Source organism: Mesoplodon bidens (genome assembly GCF_964165515.1).
Source record: "Mesoplodon bidens genome assembly, chromosome: 20".
Lineage (NCBI taxonomy): Eukaryota > Metazoa > Chordata > Mammalia > Artiodactyla > Ziphiidae > Mesoplodon > Mesoplodon bidens.
Genome location: NC_138181.1, coordinates 27346433 through 27370894, shown reverse-complemented (window position 1 = coordinate 27370894; position 24462 = coordinate 27346433). Strand labels below are relative to the sequence as shown.

Below are 24462 nucleotides of genomic sequence, written 5' to 3'. Positions count from 1 at the left end.
TAGAGATCCTTAGAGCTAGTTAGTGTTTAATGTTCTAAGTGAGGACCTGAAGTTTGGAGAGAGAAAGCAGCTTGGTCAGGGAAGCACAGGTAGATAGTGTAGGTGCAAGAGTCTGGTTTCTGCTTAAGTTACATGACCAATAAACTAATGAAAGATCTGGGTAACAGAGGACATGCACCATCTTGATTTCCATAGAGCTTCTAGCCCCTCTTTAAGGTCCATGGGAAGGCTCTGGACAGAAACATAATCAAGTGAAACCCCACAAAGTATTTCACAAGCTTTCCTCTCTATGAACTGCAACAAGTCCTACCACTAGGAGGTGCCCTTATGGACAAAGGGAACTGACCTGCTGTTTTTGGATTGCTTGTCACTCAACACCTAGACAGTCACTTCTTAGCTCTCCATTGGTGTCTTAGTGCACTGAGATCTAAAGAAAGTTATGTGGACTTCCCTGGTGGCACAGTGTTTAAGAATCTGCCTGCCAGGGCTTCCCTGGTGGCGCAGTGGTTGAGAGTCCGCCTGCCGATGCAGGGGACGTGGGTTCGTGCCCCGGTCCAGGAAGATCCCACATGCCGCGGAGCAACTAAGCCCGTGTGCCACAACTACTGAGCCCACAGGCCGCAACTACTGAAGCCCACACACTCTAGGGCCCGCATGCGGCAACTACTGAGTCCATGTGCTACAGCTACTGAAGCCCACACGCCTAGAGCTCGTGGTCTGCAACAAGAGAAGCCACCACAATGAGAAGCACACGCACCACAACAAAGAGTAGCCCCCGCTCACCGTAACTAGAGAAGCCCATGTGAAGAACCAACGCACACAAAAATAAAAAATAAAAAAAAGAAAGCTATGAAAGTCACATATTTTTCCATTTTTCAAAAGAATTTCAAAGTCTAAAGGCATTCAGTATTTGCAAGTGGGATAAAAAAGAGCTGGGCTCATTAGAACGAATCCTACCTTCCTAGGCCTCTGAGGAGGTAACACTATATAAATGGCAACTGTGATTGCAGAAAAGCAGGGCATCTACAATCGGCTCCCTACTTTCTACCCACTCTGTAACCCCCGAACAGCTGAGTTTCACTTCTCTGCTATTCTGAGCATCAGCAAGTCCATCAAACTTCCCTTGTTTTCTTTTTAAATGGTGAGACTCAAGTTAGCCTGGAATTAATGATTAACAGTTGCTATTTGAAAGTGTGGTTAAGTGCAGCTTTGGCCAGCAGGCATCCTAACTGTGAGTTTGACCAACTGCTAAGGCACGTGGGCAAATTCAAGTTCTCTAAGCTTCTCTGTATGTCACTTGTTTGAATGCATAGTAAAATGAGAGAGAAAAAAATTAATGTATTGAAAAAACAAGCATCTCTACCAAGGTATGTGTTTGATATGCAAAGATTTTAAGGACTTTCACAGGCATGCTGTACAAAGAGACAATGTTACATCACACTGGGAACCAGTAAAAGTAAATATTAAAGTTAAGTGAACATTGCCTGCAAAATCTCATTTAGAGGACGATGAAAACCATTTTGGAAAAAGAAAGACATTCTTATTAAGAATTGCAGTGAACAAGGAGTTTCAGGTATGACTTCAAAAATTATTATTTAAGATTGCCCTCAAGCAATTATTCCTTGAAGTGCCTTTTTCTATTGTACCATGGGGTTTTAAAATTTTATTACAATAGACAATGATGGATTTTTTAAATGTGTCTGATTTAACATTTTGGAGGTTTTTAGTTAATAACCATAAGCAATGTGGGAGGAGATGCAGAACGGAAGAAGAGTAATAGTTTGTACTCAGTAGCAAGTATTTTACAAATTAAAACGATTTTCAAGAGCAATATGAACAGATCAGAAGCCGTGATTTGTCTCATAGCAGGTTTCCTAGAGCTATATCAGCTCAGGGCTTCGTGGGGATAAGTACATGTATGAGTGACCAAGACAACCTAGGAATAGATTTGTCACTTAAGTTTTAAATTAGAAAACTTGGTTAGTAAAAACTCATTTACAGCTTCTTTGATAGATTTGGAAAAGAAACTTCAAAGATGGAAAGAAAGGAAATGAATCGAAAGAGAAGAAAGAAATGGAAAAATTGGGACGGGGAGAGGGTCAGATGATGGCATTGAGAAATGTCTGATTAATAGTGAGCTGGGGCTTCCCTGGTGGCGCAGTGGTTGAGAGTCCGCCTGCCGATGCAGGGGACACAGGGTCGTGCCCCGGTCCGGGAAGATCCCACATGCCACGGAGCGGCTGGGCCCGTGAGCCATGGCCGCTGAGCCTGCGCGTCCGGAGCCTGTGCTCCGCAATGGGAGAGGCCACAGCAGTGAGAGGCCCGCGTACCGCAAAAAAAAAAAAGTGAGCTGGAGGTGGAGGAGAGGGAGGGAAGGGAGGAAAGTGAGAGGACCCTTCCCTTTTAGACCTTGGTCCTTCCCAACCATGAACGTGTTGACCACTGCACATACGACCATGCTGAGGAACGCTCTAGGGTTGGGGTAAGATAAAATTCAGTTTACGATAGGAGCTCTGTGAACACTACTGAATTAACTACTCCTCTCCTTCCATATTTCTTGTAAACTCTGATATCAGTAAATTAATTATAAATTCACATTTTGTATTCTAAACACATGTACATTTTTCTTTTTGTAGGATGACTTTATTATATCAAATGGTACATTTCATTTTATTTGCCTCAGTTTCTGGTGGTAAGTAGAGTTTTATCTTTAGTATGGACTGGGAATAGCTTGGTTCCCTGACTTGTGGATGAGAAAACAGAAGGGTATAAGCCCAGAGAGGAAAATCACACTACTGTCCCCATAGATGTGGGAGAATTCCATGCCATCTACTCCAGGGAAGGAAATAAAGTCTTTTTATTTATTTTCTGCTTAAGCCTTCAGGGTTTTTCAAAGCAGGGAAGGAAACTGAGGTAAAGGAATTGTTCATAATACTAAGAATCTATGTCTCTATCTATATCTATATCCATATCTATACTATGTTTATGTCTAAATCTATATCACACATTTAAATGATATTTAAGACCAATATTAAAAAGCAGAAATCTTGACTTGCCTCACTGATTAGTCAATTTTCCATAAAGCAGTCAGTTCAATGCAACACACACACACACACACACACACACACACAGAAGCAATTTTGGACTGAAAAATGTCCCCCAAAATGTCCAAAAATGCAAATATTCCTACATAGTTTATGTATTTCAATAATTTAATCACTGCTGTGAATTCTCCACTCTACATCATGTCCACTAAATTTGTTTATGAATTACTTAACCAATATTCAGAAGGACATATCAGTTCAAGTATTTTTAGCCCTTATATTTATTCTTAATTTAAAATGAAAGTTTAAGCATTCCTTTTAAAAAAACCTTACATATATTACATTTAATTTCTGCTACTGTTGCTAGTATTTAATGCACAGTAAACTTTTTTTCTGGCATATATGGAAAATGGTAAATCTAGGTAAAGAGATTTAAAATAAAACAAATTTCACTACAGTTCATAATTTCATTTTTCTTTGGGACAAGATTCTTATCCAGGTTATTATATTCCTTCATTGTCATCATTATGAAATAGCATTGTTATTTAATTGATAGGTCAGTAGTAACTCAATGGGCATATTTTGAACACTGGACCCAACAACTGCATCTCTACATATATACATTCTTTACAAATGCATATGGAACATTTACAAAAACTGACCACATAAAAGGCCCTAAAGCAAGTCTCAACAAATTTTAAAGGATTAAAACTCTACAGAGCATGTTATCCAATCACAATAGAATTGAGATAAAATGCAAGAAAAGACAACTGGAAAATCACAAATGTTTCAAAATTAAATAATACCCTTTTAAATAAATATCGGTCAAAGAAGAGATCACAGTGGGAATTAGAAAATGTATTGAATTGAATAATAATGAAAATATGGCTTATCAAAACTTTGGGACATAGCTAAATTGGTGCTGAAATCAAGTGTGTACACTTACATGCAAATATTAGAATAGGGAAACTGTAAAAATTAATGATGTAAGAATCCAGTTTAAGATGATGGAAAGAGAATAGCAAACTAAATGCAAAAAAACTAGAAAGAAGAAAAAAATAAAATAGCAGAAATTAATTAATTGAAAAACAAACATATATTAGGGAAGCTTAACTTAGTCACAGTCTCCAAAGCATTTTGTAAGGCCAGTGTGATCTTGATGCCAAAACATGACAAGGACATTGAGACAGGGATATTATGACATTTTGACAAATCATAGGCCTTTTTTCCTTGTGAATGTAGATGCAATTATCAGAAACAAAAAAAATTACCAAACGTCACCCAGCAGTATGTTAAAAGAAACCCAAAAGGGATGATTACATTGTGACAAGTTTGGGTTTATTCCAGGAATGAAAAATTAGTTTAGTGTTCAAAAATCAATGGATGAACCACTTCTGGTTATACACCCAAAAGAAATGAAAGCAGAGTCTCAAAAAGATATATTCGTAGCAGCATTATTCACAATAGCCAAACAGTGGAAGCAACCCAAGTATCCATCAACAAATGAATAAACAAAATGTGGTATGCACACATTAATAATGAAATATTATTCAGCCTTAAAAAGGAAGGAGGGCTTCCCTGGTGGCGCAGTGGTTGAGAGTCTGCCTGCCGATGCATGGGACACGGGTTCGTGCCCCGGTCCAGGAGGATCCCACATGCCGTGGAGCAGCTGGGCCCATGAGCCATGGCCACTGAGCCTGCACGTCCGGAGCCTGTGCTCCGCAACGGGAGAGGCCACAACGGTGAGAGGCCCGCGTACAGCAAAAAAAAAAAAAAAAAAAAAGAAAAAGGAAGGAAATTCTGACACATATCACAAAATGGATGAACTTTGAGGATATTATGCTAAATGAAATAAGCCAGTCACAAAACAACAAATACTGTATGATTCTACTTATGTAAGTTATATAGAGTAGTCAATTTCATAGAGAGAGAAAGTAGAATGGTGGTTGCCAGGGTTTGAGGGGAGGAGGGATGGGCAGTGTTTAATGGATACAGACTTTCAGTTGGGGAAGATGAAAAAGTTCTGGAGACATATATGTTACTACAATAAAAAATAATAATTTAAAATACATGCAGAAAAAATATATGATAAAATTCCACTTATGATAAAAATTCTTAGCAAACTGGAAGTAAAAGGGAACTTTCCTCTTCTGTTAAAGGATATCTTTAAAGAAACAAATAGACAAAAGTCTAAACCAAAAATCTTCACGAAAGCTAATAAGAGTGAAATACTGAAAGTTTTTCCTAGGAATTGATAATAAGACAAGAATACTCGCCATTACTTACATTAAACATTATACTGGCCTAGTCACTGCAATAAGAAAAGAAAAGAAGTAAAAGGTAAAGGACGAGAAAGAAACTCTCATTGTTCATGGATGATATGATTGTGTCCCTCAAAAAATCCAAAATAACCAACACATAAATTAGTTGAGCCAATAAATTATATGAGCAAGAATTCTGGAATACAATGTCAATATACAAAAACAGGCATTTTGTAGTTCACTAAAAACAGATTAGCCAGTTTTTACTGGCACTAAGAAGCTGTGTTTGGATTTTGAAAATCAATCTGCCTTGTAAATTTAAATGATCCAATTAGTAGGTGGTATATTTTAAGAAATACAGCACCTATATTAAACATGTAAAATCTGTTTAATTTACCAAATAAGTAATAAGCTTCTTAAAAGTAACATTTTAATATAGCATGCTTGCTTTGCACTAGGCAGCGGGATTTCCTTGGTCAATGGGACTATTTCGAGGTGCGAATAGACCCTCCATTAATGGAGGCTGCCATACAGCTTCCTTAGAAGCAACACAGAGCCTGGGGAGAGGAGGAAGATTCTGTTCACCCACAGGTCATTCTCAGGGAGCTGCCAATTTTGGAGAAAATCATGTTATATACAGAGGTTATAGGTGGGTAATATAGAAGGCATATGGGGTGGATTTTTGAGGAGAGCTGTGGCAGGGTCCTTGACTCTCTTCTCCCATGTATCCCTTGGCAGTTTAGTGAACTGGACTCTATCCTCAGAATAATGTTTTAAAGAAATAGTGAAAATACATAGGATTACCAAACAAATAAACTATATTTAAATATAGTTAGTTAAACTATAAAAAAAATTTATATAGAAATAGATGTGCTTCTTATTAATACTTTATGTAGTAAGATTTAGTGGTGGGTCTAAAACTGCGTAGTAATTAACATCAAACTAGGAATGAGTGATAATGGTATTTTGAGATATCTGCAACTATAGTGTTTTTAAATCTGTGATTTTTATTATGACAAAGGCACAGATACTGTGAACCCTAATACAGTTTTTTCTTACATTAATAATGGAAAGATATGCCATATTTTAGTTAGAAGCTAGGGAAAATAAAGATGAAATTTGCCCCCATTTAAGTCCATGGACTGTATAATCCTATAAGCCTTAGTGATAATCTCTACTGTTTTTTACCTATATACTTTCCCACATATTTATTGGTATGTTGGTTATTACTACAATAGAAATTAGTTATTTTTAATTTTATTTATTTTATTTTTGCTACAATAAATTTGAGTGATATTTTACTCTGTCCAAATATTTTATTTTTGTTATATATATTTATATATTTGTTTTTATATTAAGAAAACTAAGGGTTATATTGTAGTATTTGTCAATAAAAATATACCAAAATTAAAAACTACAACACTTTTATTCAGTGACTAAGTAATAATGACCTAAAACTCCACAATCTGGAATATTCAATATCTCTTTCTAGAAACAGAAGAAAATTTTAATTTTATGCAATTTAGCTTTGTTTGTATTTTTAACTTACTTATGGTTTCAGTGGAAGGGGATTCAATAATTTTTCCAAGAGTCTAAAGTTCCCGTTCCTGCCTATTTATTTATTTGTTTGGTTTTCATTTTTCTTCCAGTTTTATTAAGGTATAGTAGACATACAGCACTGTATAAGTTTAAGGTGTACAGCATGATGATTTGACTTACATACATTGTGAAATGATGACCACAATAAGTTTAGTGAACGTCCATCATCTCATAGAGATACATTAAAGAAACTGAAAAAAAATGTTTTCTTATGATGCAAACTCTTAGGATTTCCTCTCTTAACAACTTTCATATGTAATGTACAGCAGTGGTAATTATACTTATGTTGTACATTATGTCCCTAGTACTTATTTATCTTATAACTTGAAGTTTGTACCTTTTGACTTTCTTTATCCAATTCCCCTCTTCTCCAATGTTTGCCTCTGGTAACCACAAATCTGATCTCTTTCTAAATGAATTTGTTTGTTTGTTTTTGAAGTATAATTGACCCACAAGACCATATTAGTTCTTAAAAAACAAAACAAATGAACAAACATAACGAAACAGAAACAGTCATAGAAAAACAGAATAAACAGGTGGTTGCCGGAGGGGAGGGGGATGGGGGGAGGAGAGAAACAGGTGAGGGAGATTAAGAGATGCAAACTTCCAGTTGCAAAATAAATGAGTCACAGGTATGAAATGTACAGTGTGGGGAATATAGTCAATAACTATGTAATATCTTTGTATGGTGACAGATGGTAACTAGACTTGTCATGATGATTACTTTGAAATGTACAGAAATATCCAATCATTATGTTGTGCGACAGGAACTAACATAGTGTTGTAGGTCAATTAAACTGGTCCATTTAGGAAATAAAAACAAAAATAAACAAATGGGGCCTAATGAAACTTAAAAGATTTTGCAAGCAAAGGAAACCATAAACAAGACAAAAAGACAACCCTCAGAATGGGAGAAAATATTTGCAAATGAAGCAACTGACAAAGGATTAATCTCCAAAATTTACAGGCAGCTCATGCAGCTCAATATCAAAAAAACAAACAACCCAATCCAAAAATGGGCAGAAGACCTAAATAGACATTTCTCCAAAGAAGATATACAGAGTGCCAACAAACACATGAAAGGATGCTCAACATCACTAATCATTAGAGAAATGCAAATCAAAACTACAATGAGGTATCCCCTCACACCAGTCAGAATGGCCATCATCAAAAAATCTACAACAATAAACGCTGGAGAGCGTGTGGAGAAAAGGGAACCCTCTTGCACTGTTGGTGGGAATGTAAATTGATACAGCCACTATGGAGAACAGTATGGAGGTTCCTTAAAAAACTAAAAATAGAACTACCATACGACCCAGAAATCCCACTACTGGGCATATACCCTGAGAAAACCATAATTCAAAAAGAGTCATGTACCACAATGTTCACTGCAGCACTGTTTACAATAGCCAGGACATGGAAGTAACCTAAGTGTCCACTGACAGATGAATGGATAAAGAAGATGTGGCACATATATGCAATGGAATATTACTCAGCCGTAAAAAGAAATGAAATTGAGTTATTCGTAGTGAGGTGGGTGGACCTAGAGCCTGTCATACAGAGTGAAGTAAGTCAGAAAGAGAAAAACAAATAGCGTATGCTAACACATATATATGGAATCTAAAAAAAAAAAAGGTTATGAAGAACCTAGGGGCAGGACAGGAATAAAGACGCAGACCTACTAGAGAATGGACTTGAGGACACGGGGAGGGGGATGGGTAAGCTGGGACGAAATGAGAGAGTGGCATGGACATATATACACTACCAAAGGTAAAACCGATAGCTAGTGGGAAGCAGCCGCATAGCACAGGGAGATCAGCTCAGTGCTTTGTGACCACCTAGAAGGGTGGGATAGGGAGGGTGGGAGGGAGGGAGACGCAAGAGGGAGGAGATATGGGGATATATGTATATGTATAGCTGACTCACTTTGTTATAAAGCAGAAACTAACACACAAAAACAACAACAACAAGAACAAAACGCACACACAAAAAACAAACCAAAAAAACTGGTCCATTTAATATAGTGAGGTGATGTAGTACGTTATCACATCCAGGGCCATCAGATGATACCCGAAGATGATGAGTGTGGAGCCTTTGTTTCATATAAACATGGAGTTTAGACACGGAGCAGCGCTGGGGAAAGGGAAAAGCAGAGGTCATTCTAGACCTGTGAGCATTTTTGCCAGTGAAGATCTGAGAAACGAATCAATTGCTCACAAAGCACCGACGTCTCCAAGACAATCATTCAGAAGCACCATTCCATTGAGGCACACGTGCCATTTAGTGATTTTCTTTTCTATCTGGGGCTGCTTATCCAATAAACTAAAAGCTTTTATTGCCCTGATTTCCACGTTCAGGCATATTTCCTGTTAAGTAGCCCTACTTCACTTGCTTTTGTGAGATTATTACCTGATTGGGTATGTGCTCACTAAAATCCCAAATAACACGTGTCATGTATTATAACACAGAGTGTGTGACCAAGCTGTTCCAAGATGCCTACTTTAAAGGAGGAGACATTACTGTTGTTTTCACACCAAATGCCAAGCACTGCCAAAGAGTCTGCACCCACCATCCAAGGTGTTTGCTCTTCACTTTTATGGCTGAATCATCATCTGAAGATCCTACCAAGTGGTAAATGTTTGCTTTTCTACATAGAGGAAATAGATTTTATACAACAGACGGACAGACAGACAATTACCAACAATAAACTGCCGTCCACCATTTTATAAAATTTAATGTTAACAATGGGAAAATGTATTTTCCTTCCATTGAAATATTAAATATTACAGAAAAAAGGGTAGTGTTTAGGCAGGTCAGGAGGAACAGACACGCCCCTCAGTGTGGTTTCTTGTGGTGTCATTATTAACGATACTTCCTCTCTGATTTGTTTCTACTTTAATGCCAATTAATCATTTTGTTCTTTGGTTTTCAATTGATTATTTATATTTGCTATGATTTAAACTGGTACTTTTCCCTCAATTATTTTATTAGAAAAAAATGTATTATTTATAAAGGTAATTTGAAAGAATAGTACAATGATTTCCTATCGCCCCCAAGACTTTTTGCCATTTTTGTCTTCCCTATTATGTATGTGTAGATGTCGAACCATTTGAAATAATTTGAAACCATCATAACACTTCACCCCTAAATATTTCAACATACATTATCTTACACAAAAAACATTAAAAATTAATAAGAATCCCTTTATATCATCTCAATTGTCCCCCAAGTGTAATTTATAGCAATTAACCAGAATCTTATTAAGATTTGCAAATAGCATCTGGTGGTTTTGTCTCTATAGTCATATTCTTAAAAATTTTAGGACATTCCATCCACCAGTTTTGTTTCCATATTGAGCTTGAAAATTTAATGATAAAGCTTTACTGCAGAATGAAGTTATTAACATCTTTGTGCATTATTACTGCATTCATAGTATTTACATAGTGCCCTGAACTTATAAAATTTACTATTCTAGAAGCTACAACAGAGATTGGCAAACTTCTTCTTAACAGGCAGAGTAAATATTTCAGGCTTTGTGGGTCCAGAGGCAAAATCAAGGATATTATATAAATACTTACACAATGATTTAAAATGTAATCATTAAAAAGCATAGAAACCCTTCTTAGCTCATTAACTGTACAGAAACAGGCAGAGAGCTGCATTTCACCAACAGGCCACAGTTCACCCACTCCTGTTTCCAGTTAGGAAGGGGCATTACATGTGATCTCTTCAATGTCGGGATGTTGGAATGGAAAACAAACTCACAGTATTGCTAAGAATATATTTGTTTTGGCATGAGATAGAGAAGTTTGTTTCCTTCTCTTTGACCCTCTGTGTGCTGACTTTTAAGACCCATTATTTTAAAACATAGATTTTCACCCAGTACTGTTATTTTTTTTAAAAACAGGTTTACTTGCATCCTGAAAGACAGTGTTGCAGAAACACTGCCAATGGTCAATATGACGGGAGCAATTTCTGGATATTCTTCCAAGCAATGCTCAGACCAACTAAGTGGTAAGATGTCTTGCTAGAATTGATATATACTAGTTATTGTGATGTGTACGTGCAGTTACATCAGGTATGGTTTTGTGGCTATGAAATAAAACCCTGCTATATGGAAACGAGGTCTCCTAATGAAGTTCTTTCCTCATAGAGTAAAAACTAGCATACCTGCATGTCCCCCCTACCCCATTATAGTTCATTAAAATTTATCTCATAGGACGTATCTAACTACACCAGTTCATCATTCATTTATTTTCTTTCTCCTTCCCAGTTTAAAGTTTTATATGAAAGTCCTTATTAAATATATTAATTCAAATCAAAGGAAGCAACCATAAAGGTTAAGATGACCCTTGTCTTAATGGTGAGATATTCCAGATACTTGAATAGGTTAATTAGTGAATCAGTCCATCAGTGGAGTTAAGGAGACAAGAGACGCCAGTTCATAAAGCTGAAGCAGAAATATACAAGTCTAATATTGCTGCAGTGTAAAAAGGACACTGACATTCTCTTACTGTTTCCATGTGAGGGTAGGAGTTGAGCAGATTAAAATAAAACTAGAGGCCTTCTGAGGAAAAGTCAGGGAAAGAATTGAAAGAGCAACTCTGGAGGGACGGTTGCTAAGACAGAATTATCAGATGCCCCCAGAGACTGGAAGGTAACCATATTTTCTGATTTTATTTCCAGCTTGCAACAAAGATATTTATGTGGACCTACATATGAAGGGCCTGAACCATAACAGCTCCATTACCAAGAGTGCTCAGGAATGCCAAGAGAGGTGTACGAATGACATGCACTGTCACTTTTTTACATTTGCCACAGAGCACTTTCCAAGTGTAAAGTATCGGTGAGTGAGCTGTGGATTGAGCCCAAGGACCTTAGATTATCCGATAGAAAACAAAATGGGATCCTTTTTTTTTTCTCCTTCAATTGTAGGCGTTAAAAATTTATTTTTGACCACTACAAGACAATTCTATAATAAGTACTCCCAGTTTTCTTGATGGAAAATGCATTTAAAGTCCAACTTGGATGCATTTCATTTTGTAGTACAGAAGCTGTCTTTCAATGACGCTTTTAAAAAATGTTTAATATATCTCCTAGCTAATTTGAAGAGCGCTACATTTTTAAAGTGGCAATTTTGCAACAATTACAGTGGTCTGACAGTTCCATTCTCAGCCTAAAGGATGCTACAGTATGAATCTATAGAATCAAAATGAAAAAGCTACTCAGATGTCCTTCCAAATAACAGTTCCCCACCCGAGACAAAGTAACTGAAACCAATGTGAAGTATTTTAAAACTTGCCCCCTACTGGATTTAGAAATATTCCAGGTATAAACCTCCTGTGTAAAAATATAAAAGGATCTGATCTGTAATTGATTAATCTCTTTTCTCTTAAAAAATATTTTTAGGGAAAAATATCATTAACTTTTTTATTTAGAAATATTTGAGATGTTCTGGATTCGTATAGGAAACTACACTTATCTGAAATCCAACAATGAAAGGAAAGTTCAAATGACTGGTATTTGGATTTTAACATTCTGCTCTACACGTTCACAAAAAGGAGATGAGTGGATATAAAGCATCAAAGATTTGTTTGAAGAAAAGCAATGATAACACAGAATGAAACCCTCAAATTAATAATTAAGTTTTCATGGCTTTTCTTTAGCTCAGCTCAAACTACACCTTTTTACATATTTTACGTCTAAGATTCAATGCAGCATGAATAGCAAGCCAGGAAACTGTGAGTTGCTACGTATTATAAAAAAGTTAAAATGCTAAAATTGAGAAGAGCTTCAGAAGTCATCAATTCCTACACCTCTACTCTTCATGTCACCACCCATCTAAAGCTGTCATTTTACTGATGAAATAATAAAGTTGACAAAACTCACAGGACCACCAGCTCTTGGCAGAGTTGGGACTCAAAACCAGCTGTGCAGTCTCTCAAACCAATACCTTTCAGAGCAATTCTTTAGCTATCATGCCCAGGCCGTCTCTAAATGTGAGTTTCTTATTATCTTATGTTTTTCCTTATTTGCATTTGGAGGGATAAAATATTTGTCCATTTTGGTCTTTATTTAGTAACATCTGTCTGTTGAAGTACACCCGAACGGGGATGCCAACCAACATAACAAAGCTCAGTGAAGTGGTGTCTGGATTTTCACTGAAGCCCTGTGCGCTTTCTAATCTGGGTAACTATTATTTTCTTAATGAGGTAGTTTAGCCATTAAATAGTAGGTGCTGATTATGTGTATAATGGGCATAACTTAGGATACCAATTTGTGCTTACTGATGAAATGGACCCAATGATCTTTCATCTTCTTCATGAGAAACAATTCATTATGTTCTATATGATTAAAGCTTATATTTGAATTTAAGGCAATCACTTCAGTTATCCTAATTTTAAAAAATGTAAAAGATCTTGGGATAAACTAACTTTTAAAAATTACTAAGACCTTGTTTCTTTAGTGCAGTTTTAGGTTCGCAGCAAAATGGAGGGGAAGGGATATAGAGTTCCCATATACCCCCTGCCCAGACACACGCACAGCGTCCCCTATTACCAACGACCCTCGCCGGATGGTACATTGGTTACAACCGACGAACCTACACTGACACACGTATAGTCACCCAAAGTCCACAGTTTACATTACAATTCACTCTTGGAGTTGTACGTTGTATGGGTTCGAACAAATATGTAATGGCATGTTTCCATCATTATAGTATCATTCAGAGCATTTTTCACTGCCTTAAAGTTCCTGTGTTCTGCCTACTCATCCCTCCCTCATCCCCCAACAAACTTTTTATGTGGAATTTACAAATACCATGAGTGGGATTTTACCTTTACCGACGCTACTGGCGAACTGACTTTCTAAATGTGGTTTCTTCTGTTGTACAGCTTGTATTAGGGACATTTTCCCTAGAACAATGTTTGCGGACAGTAACATTGACAGTGTCATGGCTCCAGACGCTTTTGTCTGTCGCAGCATTTGTACTCACCATCCCAGTTGTTTGTTCTTTACCTTCTTTCCTCAAGAATGGCCAACAATACCTGAAAGGTAAGGAGTTAAGATTGTGTCACGTGGTATCTTTTCAAACAGCTGAGCAAAAGCCACCATTAAAAACTCTGAGCAACTATAAATTTTATCTAAATGTCTGTCAAGGATACATAAAAGTTGCAAAGAAGAATTCCTAGTTCCTCTTTCTTTCCATTCCCCACCTATTGACTGCAAATCTGGTGTTACCCAGGACTCTTGCTTTTCTTTATGTTAGGGAGGTCTCTGCCTTCAGAGAGTTGTTAGTTCTGAAAGGAATGAAGAAAATAAGGATGGTCATTAGGAGGCATCTTAGTTCGGTGCCTGGTTAAAATAACTGAACCTGGAGCAGAAACAACTGGAAATATCTGTGACTTGTCATATCCAAAGTGGAGAGGGGTGGAACAATGGCCTTCATCAACAGAAGCGTGGGTAATGGTGGAGGGAGATTTGAGAATTTAGACCCTGCTTCCCTACTGATGGGTGTTAACATTGGAAACCACAATAAAGCACAGGAAATTGCTATGATCATCAAAGGGATGTTTGCTGGGGTTGCTGCTCCTCATTTACAAAATTCACTAAAAAAAAGAAGAAATCTTAAGATAATTGGCTTAAAAATCTAGATTGTATGGATTATCTTAACCTGAATTCTCAGAGCCCTTGTTATTTGCTTGACATTGCTGTTCATTGTTGGGGAGAGTGTCCCCCAGAGCCATCCAGCCACAGTAAGCCCCTGAGTTCCTGTTTATCAAGCAAGACTGGTTTTTTATCAAGTGAGGATATAATTCCGAAAGTATAATGCTAGGTTTGTCACATGAGAATATATCTGTTACTTTCATTTTCTCAACATGGTTCTAAATGTGGGGATACCATTGGTCAACTCAGTAGATTAAAAACCCTGCACTACTTGGACCAGAGTGGAAGTAAAAGAGAAGTGATTAGATTGGGATATATTGTCAATGCAGAGCCACTAAGATTTGCTGACGGACTGAACACCAGCTGTGAAGTAAAGAGTCAATGATAGCTCCAAGATTTTTGGCCCAAGAAAATTGCGAGGATGGCAATGCCAATGAAGAGATGGGGGAAGATTTCTTACAGAGATGATTTCAAGAGGCAAGAGGTGCCTGGTAGCCATCCAGAGAGAAATACTGAATTGGTGGTTAGAAAGGGAAGTCTGGGATTTAACAAGGGAGGTTTATGCCCTAGATCTGTGTTAGGTGTCACCAGGATACAGCTGGCAATTAATGCCATTGAAACTGGTGAGATCACCAAAAAATTGAATGCAGTCAGAGAAAGAGAGGAGGTCAAAGATTGAGCCTTGAGGCATTATAAACTTCAGAACTCAGAAAGATGCCTTTGTAATGTGTTATTTTGTCTTAATCACTGCTCTTTTTCTTTTTTATCCCTTTTATAAAATTCCCAATCAATACCTATAAGAGGAGCAACACATTTAATCCTCATTACAAGGTGAGAGAGGAACATGGGTGCTACAAGCCAAGACTTGGCTTCTTAAATTTACGTTAATGAATATTAAATAAAACTAAATATCCATTTCCTCAGCTGTATTAGCCACATTTCAAGGACGCAGCATATGGCTGGCTAGTGGCTATTGTATTGGCTGGCATAGACGTGGAATATTTACATCATTGCAGAAAATTCTGTTGGACAGCACAGCTCCAGACTGTGATTTTGTGCTAATTAGGAAAAGCTACTTCCTCCCAGAAAGATGCTGCCTGGGTGTGGAATCTGTAGTGGATTTTGCTTATCCCTGTCTATGCCTACAGCAACTCTGGGTAGCAGATTTGTAGGTAGCATGAAAATTCTTGAATCGTTGAGATAGTCTAGGAGAGTTGAGAGAAAGGAAATAAAAGAGGAAGGTACTAGGAACAGTGATGTTGAAGCTTAGAAAATTTAGAGGCAGTTTGGTAAGTTTGTCTACAACCTATGGATCATGAAGTCTGAGTCAGTGATTTATGAATAGTACTTTCAAAATGGGAACAACTTCCCTATTAAATGCCAACAGCAGCTGACTTCTATATGTGCTGTGAAAATGTCTTCTTCTTTGATATGTTTTACATGATATCTCTATATTTCCCCTTTTTTACTGTTAGAAATCTGTGTCTACTTAAAACGTCTACAAGTGGGCTGCCAAGCGCACGCATTAGAAAGAACAAAGCTCTTTCTGGTTTTAGTCTACAAAACTGCCGGCACAGTGTCCCAGGTAAACGATGAAAGCTCTTCCTTCTGACTGAGAATCAACAAACGTGTGCTAGGGTTTCACCTCTCATGTCTGATACATGCTTTGCTGTCTAGTGTTCTGCCATTCTTCGTTCTACCGTGACACTGATTTCTTGGGAGAAGAACTGGACATTGTTGACGTGGACGGGCACGAAGCCTGCCAGAAAACATGCACCAACAGCATCCGCTGTCAATTTTTTACCTATTCTCCATCTCAAGAATCTTGCAACGGAGGGAAGTAAGACGTATGATGAGTTCCACAGATGCTCCTGCCCCATCTAGCTGAAGGGAGGAATTATGTTTATACCATTTTGTTTCCAACCTGCAGGGGTAAATGCTACTTAAAACTTTCTGCAAATGGATCTCCAACTAAAATACTTCATGGGAGAGGAAACATCTCTGGATATACGTTAAGGTTATGTAAAATGGATAATGGTGAGTTTAATGTCACTTGAAAAAATACATCCCCTGTATACTGATTTATGTCATGACTAAGAGAGTCAGTAGCAGCTACAGAGGGGAGAAAATTAGTAAAGTAATGAACTTAGATGCAATTTTCTGTTATTTTCACTGCTATCACTCAGGCTGACCTGTTTTAAAGGTAAATATTGGGCTTTGACTAAACTCTGTGTTGCCTTGCATTAACTGAATATGTGTTATAATTTGATACATTTATATAACCAGTATTTCCTGGTGAGACTCAGGCTCAGCCAAAATTTTTATGTCTGATTGTTGTTATCAAGGTCAATAATCTTTCTTAGTACCCTTTACAATAGAAATATCAACCAGCATCTTGGTTAATCAGATTAGTCATTTTCTTTCTATTGGCTATTACTTGATCTTTAATTCAAATATAGTCATCATATGTTTGGAAAATTATGTATCTGTGCAGGAAATACTCAAGTGGCTCCTTCTCCAGGGCCTTTAGATTTCCTGCAAGTGTTCTGCATATTTATGAATATTAGCAAAAGTTACAATACAACCTTATTAATTTGTAACAATGAGTATAGTAGGGCGGAAATAAAAAGATTGTCTATATTAAACAAGACCTATAATAACATAAAAATTATAATACACATCAGATCAGCAGTGCTTCCATTCCAGTGGCCAATTTCTGAGCATAGAAACAAAAGGTGGTTTGTAGGCAAACAACACTGTGTAAGGGATGAAACAGGAAAGAGCCTAATACACACATTCCTCTCTAAATTATTGTAATAACCTATTATGACTTTAATGTTCATTGACTTACATACACTACAGGTTTTTAGACTTTTATTGCTTACCGCCCAATATTATAATGCAGTATAAATTAAATTGCAACTGAGATTTAATGAGTGAAATGGAAGTGATAATTATGCTTTGTCGTAGATTTCAAAGTATGAAAATCTTCCGTGTCAGAAATATTGGCTCTACTGAGAGGTGAATAAATCCTTAACTTCTGAGAACTTGTTTTGTATAATAGAACATACAATATTACTGTATACTGTGTCCAATACTAGCGTCCTAGCTGGGAAACTCTGCCTTTCTAGGGCTTAGAGGGGCTCTGATGGGAATCTGGATGGCTCTAGCTTCTTTAAAAAGACAGTAAATTGAGTTGTATCTCATACATTCTCTGTTTTTCTTACAATAAACTTACCTAAGAAGGAGTATTTACAATCATTCTGTTGTCTTGGTTCTACCAAGCAATAGAAAGGATGCAGCAAATTTTGCTGTTAGTGATGTTGACATAGTTTAAAAAATGGGAACCAGCACTTATACCTTTAATTGAAGAATTCATTCTCTACCCTCCTTCCTGCTCTTTTCTAATGAATCTAGGGACTCTGGTCTCTAGAGGTTACAGAATAAATCAGGTGTAGATTGATAGCTAAAGCAGAAAATATAAGATAAAGGAAAATAAAATCTTATGTCTTTTTAGTGCATCTTCTGAAATAAGTGAAACTAGATAAGTAGGTTTTGCTGCATTATATTAGATGAAATAATACCCTAATATGAGAGGGAATATCTAACTGAGATGTTTATCATATCTTGTACTGTCATTTGTCTACACTGTAACTTAACTTTGTGAAGATACAGAGCAATTGCCATTCAAAGAAACATCTCTTAACACAAAATGTAAGGCTAAAAACAAATATTTAAAGCATTTTTTTGAACTGAGAAACCAAATAGAACGAACACCAAGACCTATAACTCATCTTAATAAGGTCTTTATTTAGTTGTTCTTAATATATTTTAGTTACTGATCTATTCGTTTTCTAAGACAAGAAAGAAAACAGAAGGGTGAGTTTGAATCAAAGTCCTTGGAAACATCAAAGGTGGAGCAGAAAACCCCAGTCTGTCAACAAGACCAAAGGGCAGATGCAGCTCACAAACAGAAGAGCAGCCAGGTTTGGGTGTGGGTAGGGCAGGAGGGCAGAAAGGGCAGCTGGAATGGAAGGGGATGGGGAGGAACTGGACAAAGGCCACAAACGGAGTGGAAGGTGCTGAACTTTTCTTTGTAACAGTAGTTCTTGCACGTTAGTGAGGCTGATTAAAACTCAGATGACTGGGGTCCACTGTCAGAGTTTCTGATTCACTAGGTCTGAGGTGGCGCTCACGAATTTGCATTTCTAACAAATTCTCAGGTGATGCCATTGGTCGGGGGCCACACCTGACAACCACTGCTTTAAGAGAACCATTGAGGTTAGCATTTGATGGAGGGTAAGACTGCCTTGCTGCCCCAGATGAGGCATTACTTGGGGGCATGCGATTACAAGGTGACTCATCATTCAGTTTTTACGTGTATGTTGTGCTTTGCCAACTTGATTCTAGACTGTCTTCAAGTCAAGGTCATGGTAAATTATTGAATCCAGGGAAGGTTTTTTTTCCCTGTGTGCCTGAAGGAACATAACCACTGTTGGAAAATGAAGATGTTAGGAACCAACTCACTGCAAGTCCTTCTGTTGTAGCGTGTACAACGAAAATCAAGCCCAGAATTGTTGGAGGAACCAAGTCTGTTCTTGGAGAGTGGCCGTGGCAGATAACTCTGCACGTCACGTCACCCACCCAGAGACACCTGTGTGGAGGCTCCATCATCGGAAACCAGTGGATATTAACAGCTGCTCATTGTTTCAGAGAGTCAGTACCACTGCTGTTTTTACTCGTTCACCATACTCACACATATATTAAATCTATCCCTAGTATTTTAGTACAATTTTAAAGATGTAAATTATCCTATTTGCTAAATTAAGTTTCTGTCTTTAGTGATTAAAAGCAAAAAGGAAGAGCCACTCATGATCTACCAGCATCAGAACAGGTGCAGGAATGTGGCCGTTTGACTTCATAATATTCCACTTTTCCAGTTAAATGTATACACATCCCCAGGGGAGTTCTGGTTATTTCCTATTAAGAGCGTATCATCTTCTGTGCACTGTCTGGGCATTGGGTCCAGAACTAAACTCGAAGACAGTTTCCTGCTCCCTGAATCTAATTTCCCATTTATTCCCCCTCTGCTTCTCCCTCTCCCTCCTCCCCCCCATCTTCTCCTCCTCCCTTGTCCTCCTCCTCCCTTGTCCTCCTCCTCCCCCTTCCTTCTTCTTCTTCTCCTTCTCCTTCTCCTCTTCCTCTTCTTCCTCTGCTTCTTTCTCTCTCTCTCCTCTCTCATTCTCCCTCCATCTCTCTCTTTCTCTCCCACTGTGCTTCTAGACCCATAAGGAAGAGTTTATTGTACATCATCAAATTGGATTCCCTACTTAAGTCAATTTTAATACTGGTAAACTTAACAGCTCCATCGGGAGAGCATTCAGAGTATATGTAACCCAGGGAATTTTAGCTGGCCAAACTTCCTCTTTGCACCTCAGTATCTTCTGGGTTGTTTCCAGACACAGTTTTGTGTTTTTGTTAGTAGGTTTATTTTATCAGTATGCAACTTACTCATATTATTACTCAAAGATTCATTTGAGGTCAATAGTCTCTTTTACCCTTTACGTATGGGAAAATGGAATACCAGAAAGTCCAAGAGAATTTCTCAGGGTCACAGCCAACGACCCCAGCAATGAAACTAAAACCCAGAACTTTTTTTCTTTTGTGTGTGTGTGTGTGTGTGTGTGTGTGTGTTGAAAGGCAGAAAAAGTATTCATTGATTTTTGTGTGTTTAATATAAGGCAAATGATAGCCCAGGACATTCCATATAGGAGGACTATGTGACTGAAAAATCTTAGCATAAAATCACTTCTTTCCACTTAAAAGCCCACTGTTGGCAGAAAATATTACCTAGTTAGTAACAGTCAGTTAAATAGCACTGTACCTCAAATGCTTGGGAATTATTCGGTAAAGGAATTTTCTTTTCCTCGATTGCTTACTCCTTAGGGTAGAGTCACCTAAAGCTTTGCGTGTCTATAGTGGCATTTTAAACCAAGCAGAAATAAAAGAGGATACATCTTTCTTTGGGGTTCAAGAAATAATAATTCATGATCAATATGAAATGGCAGAAAGTGGATATGATATTGCCTTGTTGAAACTGGAAATGACAATGAATTACACAGGTATGGAGAATTTTAAACAGAAAGTTGTCTACAGTGATTACATGGAGACGACGTTTCACACTCCCAGATTCAAGGCCAGACCCTGGCAATCTCTCCATGTGTTATTATCATGAAAGGGGGAGGGGGATGACAAGCTAGTCTTAAGACTGATGTGCTTTCCTGACGACTGCATCTTATTTTGGGGTGTGGGTGAAATGGTAAGTTGTCCCAGGCTTCTTCAGATGCACAGAATGACATAACTTTATAATATACTGGAATATTAAAGATGATTTTTGTCTGCTTTTTAAGGAAGAAAGGATTGTGGGTCAGAATAATGAAGCAATTTCTACAGGGTCACAGACCTCGCGGGAGTGACGGAGTTAGTGGAGAGGGCTGTGGCTTGTCTCCCTCGTTTCCTCATCCTGGGATGTGTGACAGATAACGCTGAACACGAGGGACGAAAATGTATGACAAGGAGGCAAAAAAATGAATATAATAAATAGGGGACACACTACATAATAGAACGAAGGAAGTTTTTCCTGGGAAAGAAGATATATTTTGTTTCTGATAATTAAACTGTGATTTTTAAAATTTAGATTCTCAACGACCCATCTGCCTACCTTCCAAAGGAGATAGAAATGTGACGTATACTGAGTGCTGGGTGACTGGATGGGGGTACCAAAAATTAAGAGGTAAGAAATGATGTTTCTCTCTGTGCTCCAGCTCAAGATACAGAACACAATTTAGTCATAAGCTTTTCTGCTACATCAATTCATACAGCTAAAATGAGAGTAAAATAAAAACATTATTCAATTGCAGAAAGCACATTAATAAAGATGGAAAGACAAAAATCACTCAAGTGAAGATGACACCTCGTCTGCTTGACTGGAAATTTTAAATATGATAATCTCTTTAAAGACATTATTTTTAATGCAGTTTAATTCGAAACCTAGCACTTTTCAGTAAATGTCTTAGCCTGTTATCTGATTATTTTCTCTGGGAAGTAATTCCAGTTAGAGCCGTAATTAATTTTGGACTTAATTAACATTAACAAAACGGTACTCACAAGAGTGAGAGTAACATCTTCTCTGTACTCTGTAATTATAAAAGGTCTATGAAGTAAACCTAATATTTTTGTCCTTCTAGATTTTTACATAGGTATGGTTTTGATTTTAAATACATATACTTATATTTAAATTTCTCTATATATTATATATATGTGGTTGTTCCATTAACAAACTAAAAATTTTTTTCAGACAAAATACTAAATACTCTCCAGAAAGCCCAGGTACCCTTGGTGACAAATGAAGAATGCCAGGCAGGATACAGAGGGCATAAAATAACTAATAAGATGGTCTGTGCAGGCTACAAAGAAGGAGGGAAGGATGCCTGCAAGGTAACAGTGTTCTCAGCCAATTGAATATACTCACATTAGAATGTTTAATGCATTTTTAAAGCAGTCTTCTGCCAATGAGCGGGGAACACAGTGGATTTGTTTTCCTTACCCTGAAATCTGATAGACTGAGGGAAAAACCAGAAATCCGGTTCTTTGAAGTTTATTAAAGGGCCAAGACAGAATTTTAGGTGAAATCACTCTGATGAAAACGTATTTAAGATGAGAAGTGTCTGAACTGATCTGCATGCCTTTTCTTTTCTCCCTTTGTCATAGGGAGATTCGGGGGGCCCCCTGTGTTGTAAGCACAACGAGGTCTGGCATTTGGTAGGCATCACGAGCTGGGGCGAGGGCTGTGGCCAAAGGGAGCGGCCGGGTGTTTACACCAACGTGGTCGAGTACGTGGACTGGATTCTGGAGAAAACGCAAGCAGCTTGAAAGAGTCCCCAGATGCCATTTGACTCCCTGAAGGGTAAGCCAGATTATTTCCTGGAAGAGGGTTTGGATTTCACCGAAGAAGACACTGCACCATCATTTTCCTCCATAGGCTACAATTCTGAGACCGTAACAGACTGAAGGGGCGTGGTATTGGTAAGAACACACCAGAACTGTCATTCTCAGAACTCCCAGTCCCGCCATCATCAGAGGGTGATCAGCATCCAGTCTCTTGCTTGTTGGTTACACCTTTCCTGAGCCAAACGAATACTATAAGATTAAGATGTTTGAAGATGAAAACATACCCAGATAGACCAGAAAAGAATCAAGTAGTGGCACCAAAGGATCGGGTAGGACTGCTCAAAGGAACCACTGTAAAAAGATTTGTTAAATGAAAAATGGGAACTGGAGACAACAGAAACAAGGGCAGCCACCATCACATCGCGAGACTCTGGGCCCTGCGCACATGCACACAGCTCTTTTGTAAAGAAAGAACTTGACTGAATTTGATGGCAGGTTTTCAGAATAATCAAGAATTCTTGTCATGTCATTTTTTAATATTTTTTAAATGAGTTTGGGTAGAGACAAGCTATGAGTGAGTGTGAACATGGGTTCCAGAATTTCTGTATGGGAAAGGATTAAAAGCAGCAATTCACCTGGAAGTGGGACCTTAGGGGACGAATCTTAAAGGTGTCCTTGCCTAGAAAACAATTTGTGCGTGGATTTCATATTTATTTGCATAGTTTTGGGTAGGGGAGGGCTGATGAAGATGAGGGGGTAAGCTAAAGACCTCCTAAGATAAGCTGCCTCTGTGAGTGTGGGTTTACAAATCTACGTTTATAGATGATAAATGTACTGACAGAAATCAAAATAAAATACATCCATACTACGGGGAAAACGATTTGGGAATAAATGGATGGTTACAGTAACGTCTTCGGCATCTTGAAAGTGGCTCCCTGTATTCTCAGTACTGGGGTGTTCCCTGTACATATTTACCTGGTTATATAGTGCAAATATTCACCTGGTTATTGTTGCTGATATAGTTTAATAATCTAGAATTTTCGCTGTCTCCACCAGTTTTCAATCCGTGTCAACAACTTATGTCAATATTCAATCTAATATGTGCAGTATTTCTTGAACAGACTGAGCTGGTGGGATACCGTAGTGAGCCAATAAATAGATCCCTACCTTCTTGAAGCTTCTGGTCTAGCTAGCAGGAGCCACAAAAATAAAGTAATTACACATGTATAAAATACATCATATAATTTTAAATGGAAATGAGAGGGAGGCACAGGGTTCTATGAGAAGTTAAGGAAGAAGAGAGTTTAGGGAAGGTTCAAAGACTGGGATAAAAAGGAATTTGTCTGAGGAAGAAACAATAAAAACAAAAGCAAGCAAACAAACAAAACCCCCAAAATCAAAAAATTGGAATGGCATTAAGGCCTTAGCTACTGTCCTACCTCACCAAAGACTCAGGGAAACTTTGATCCATTCTGATGAAGAGGCATGTCCCCAACTGGTCCTGTTCAGACCCACTTCTCCCTTTACCTTGTGGGTCCTGCCTTGTCCTCTAACATTCCTTTCGTATGGGCTTTTCCCACATCCTCCATCAACCTGAGTCAGAATGGGCCTTTCCCTGTCCTTGTGCGGGAGAATTTTCTACATTCTGGTTAATGTCTTTAAAATTCACATTTAGAGAATTTACCTACTGCCCTGAGGCTCCAGCAGCAGTGAATGGTGGTCCTGTGCTGAGGCAATGGTTTCCTTTCTTAGCCTGCCTCTCCATGAGACGTTCTGAGGCCGCCAGGTACCCTGAGGAAGGCTTCTCTGGGGGCCTCTCCCTACATCCAACCCATTTCCCTCACGGGGTATGTACACGGTGCTCATTCATCAGAGCGGGGCAAGCTTCTATCTTTCCTTCTCTCCTTCCCAAAGCCATCGACAAACTGAAACTAACTCTTCTG

General features: G+C 38.0%; 1 protein-coding gene and 1 long non-coding RNA gene across 4 annotated transcripts in view; one reads left to right on the top strand and one right to left on the bottom strand.

The window, feature by feature from the left end:
* LOC308608155 overlaps positions 1-24462 on the bottom strand; it is a 53610-nt gene that overhangs the window by 24642 nt on the left and 4506 nt on the right. Inside the window, exon 2 of the long non-coding RNA XR_014014098.1 lies at positions 13899-13950. This is a non-coding gene — a long non-coding RNA (uncharacterized lncRNA). The remainder of the gene's footprint in view (positions 1-13898; positions 13951-24462) is intronic.
* Positions 1314-23416, top strand: LOC308608148 (coagulation factor XI). Of its 3 annotated transcripts, XM_081220856.1 has the most exons (17): positions 1314-1573; positions 2637-2692; positions 9373-9535; positions 10812-10918; positions 11591-11750; positions 12984-13093; positions 13798-13957; positions 15371-15400; positions 16045-16154; positions 16247-16409; positions 16500-16606; positions 19117-19285; positions 20516-20691; positions 21267-21362; positions 21927-22066; positions 22340-22535; positions 22611-23416. In XM_081220856.1, exons 2-16 carry the CDS (start codon positions 2638-2640, stop codon positions 22499-22501), a joined length of 1908 nt encoding a protein of 635 aa, XP_081076982.1. In that variant the 5' UTR covers positions 1314-1573; position 2637; the 3' UTR covers positions 22502-22535; positions 22611-23416. The 3 variants fall into 3 exon arrangements, with proteins under 3 accessions (XP_081076982.1, XP_081076981.1, XP_081076983.1); XM_081220855.1 differs by having other exon boundaries at positions 22340-23416; XM_081220857.1 differs by lacking the exon at positions 15371-15400 and having other exon boundaries at positions 22340-23416.

Coding starts and splice junctions, on each gene's coding strand:
- LOC308608148 (XM_081220856.1), top strand. CDS start 2,638: ATGACTTTATTATATCAAATGGTACATTTCATTTTATTTGCCTCAGTT. Junction 2,693..9,372: donor ATTTGCCTCAGTTTCTGGTG/GTAAGTAGAGTT, acceptor ATTATAACACAG/AGTGTGTGACCAAGCTGTTC. Junction 13,958..15,370: donor TGGCCAACAATACCTGAAAG/GTAAGGAGTTAA, acceptor AATACCTATAAG/AGGAGCAACACATTTAATCC.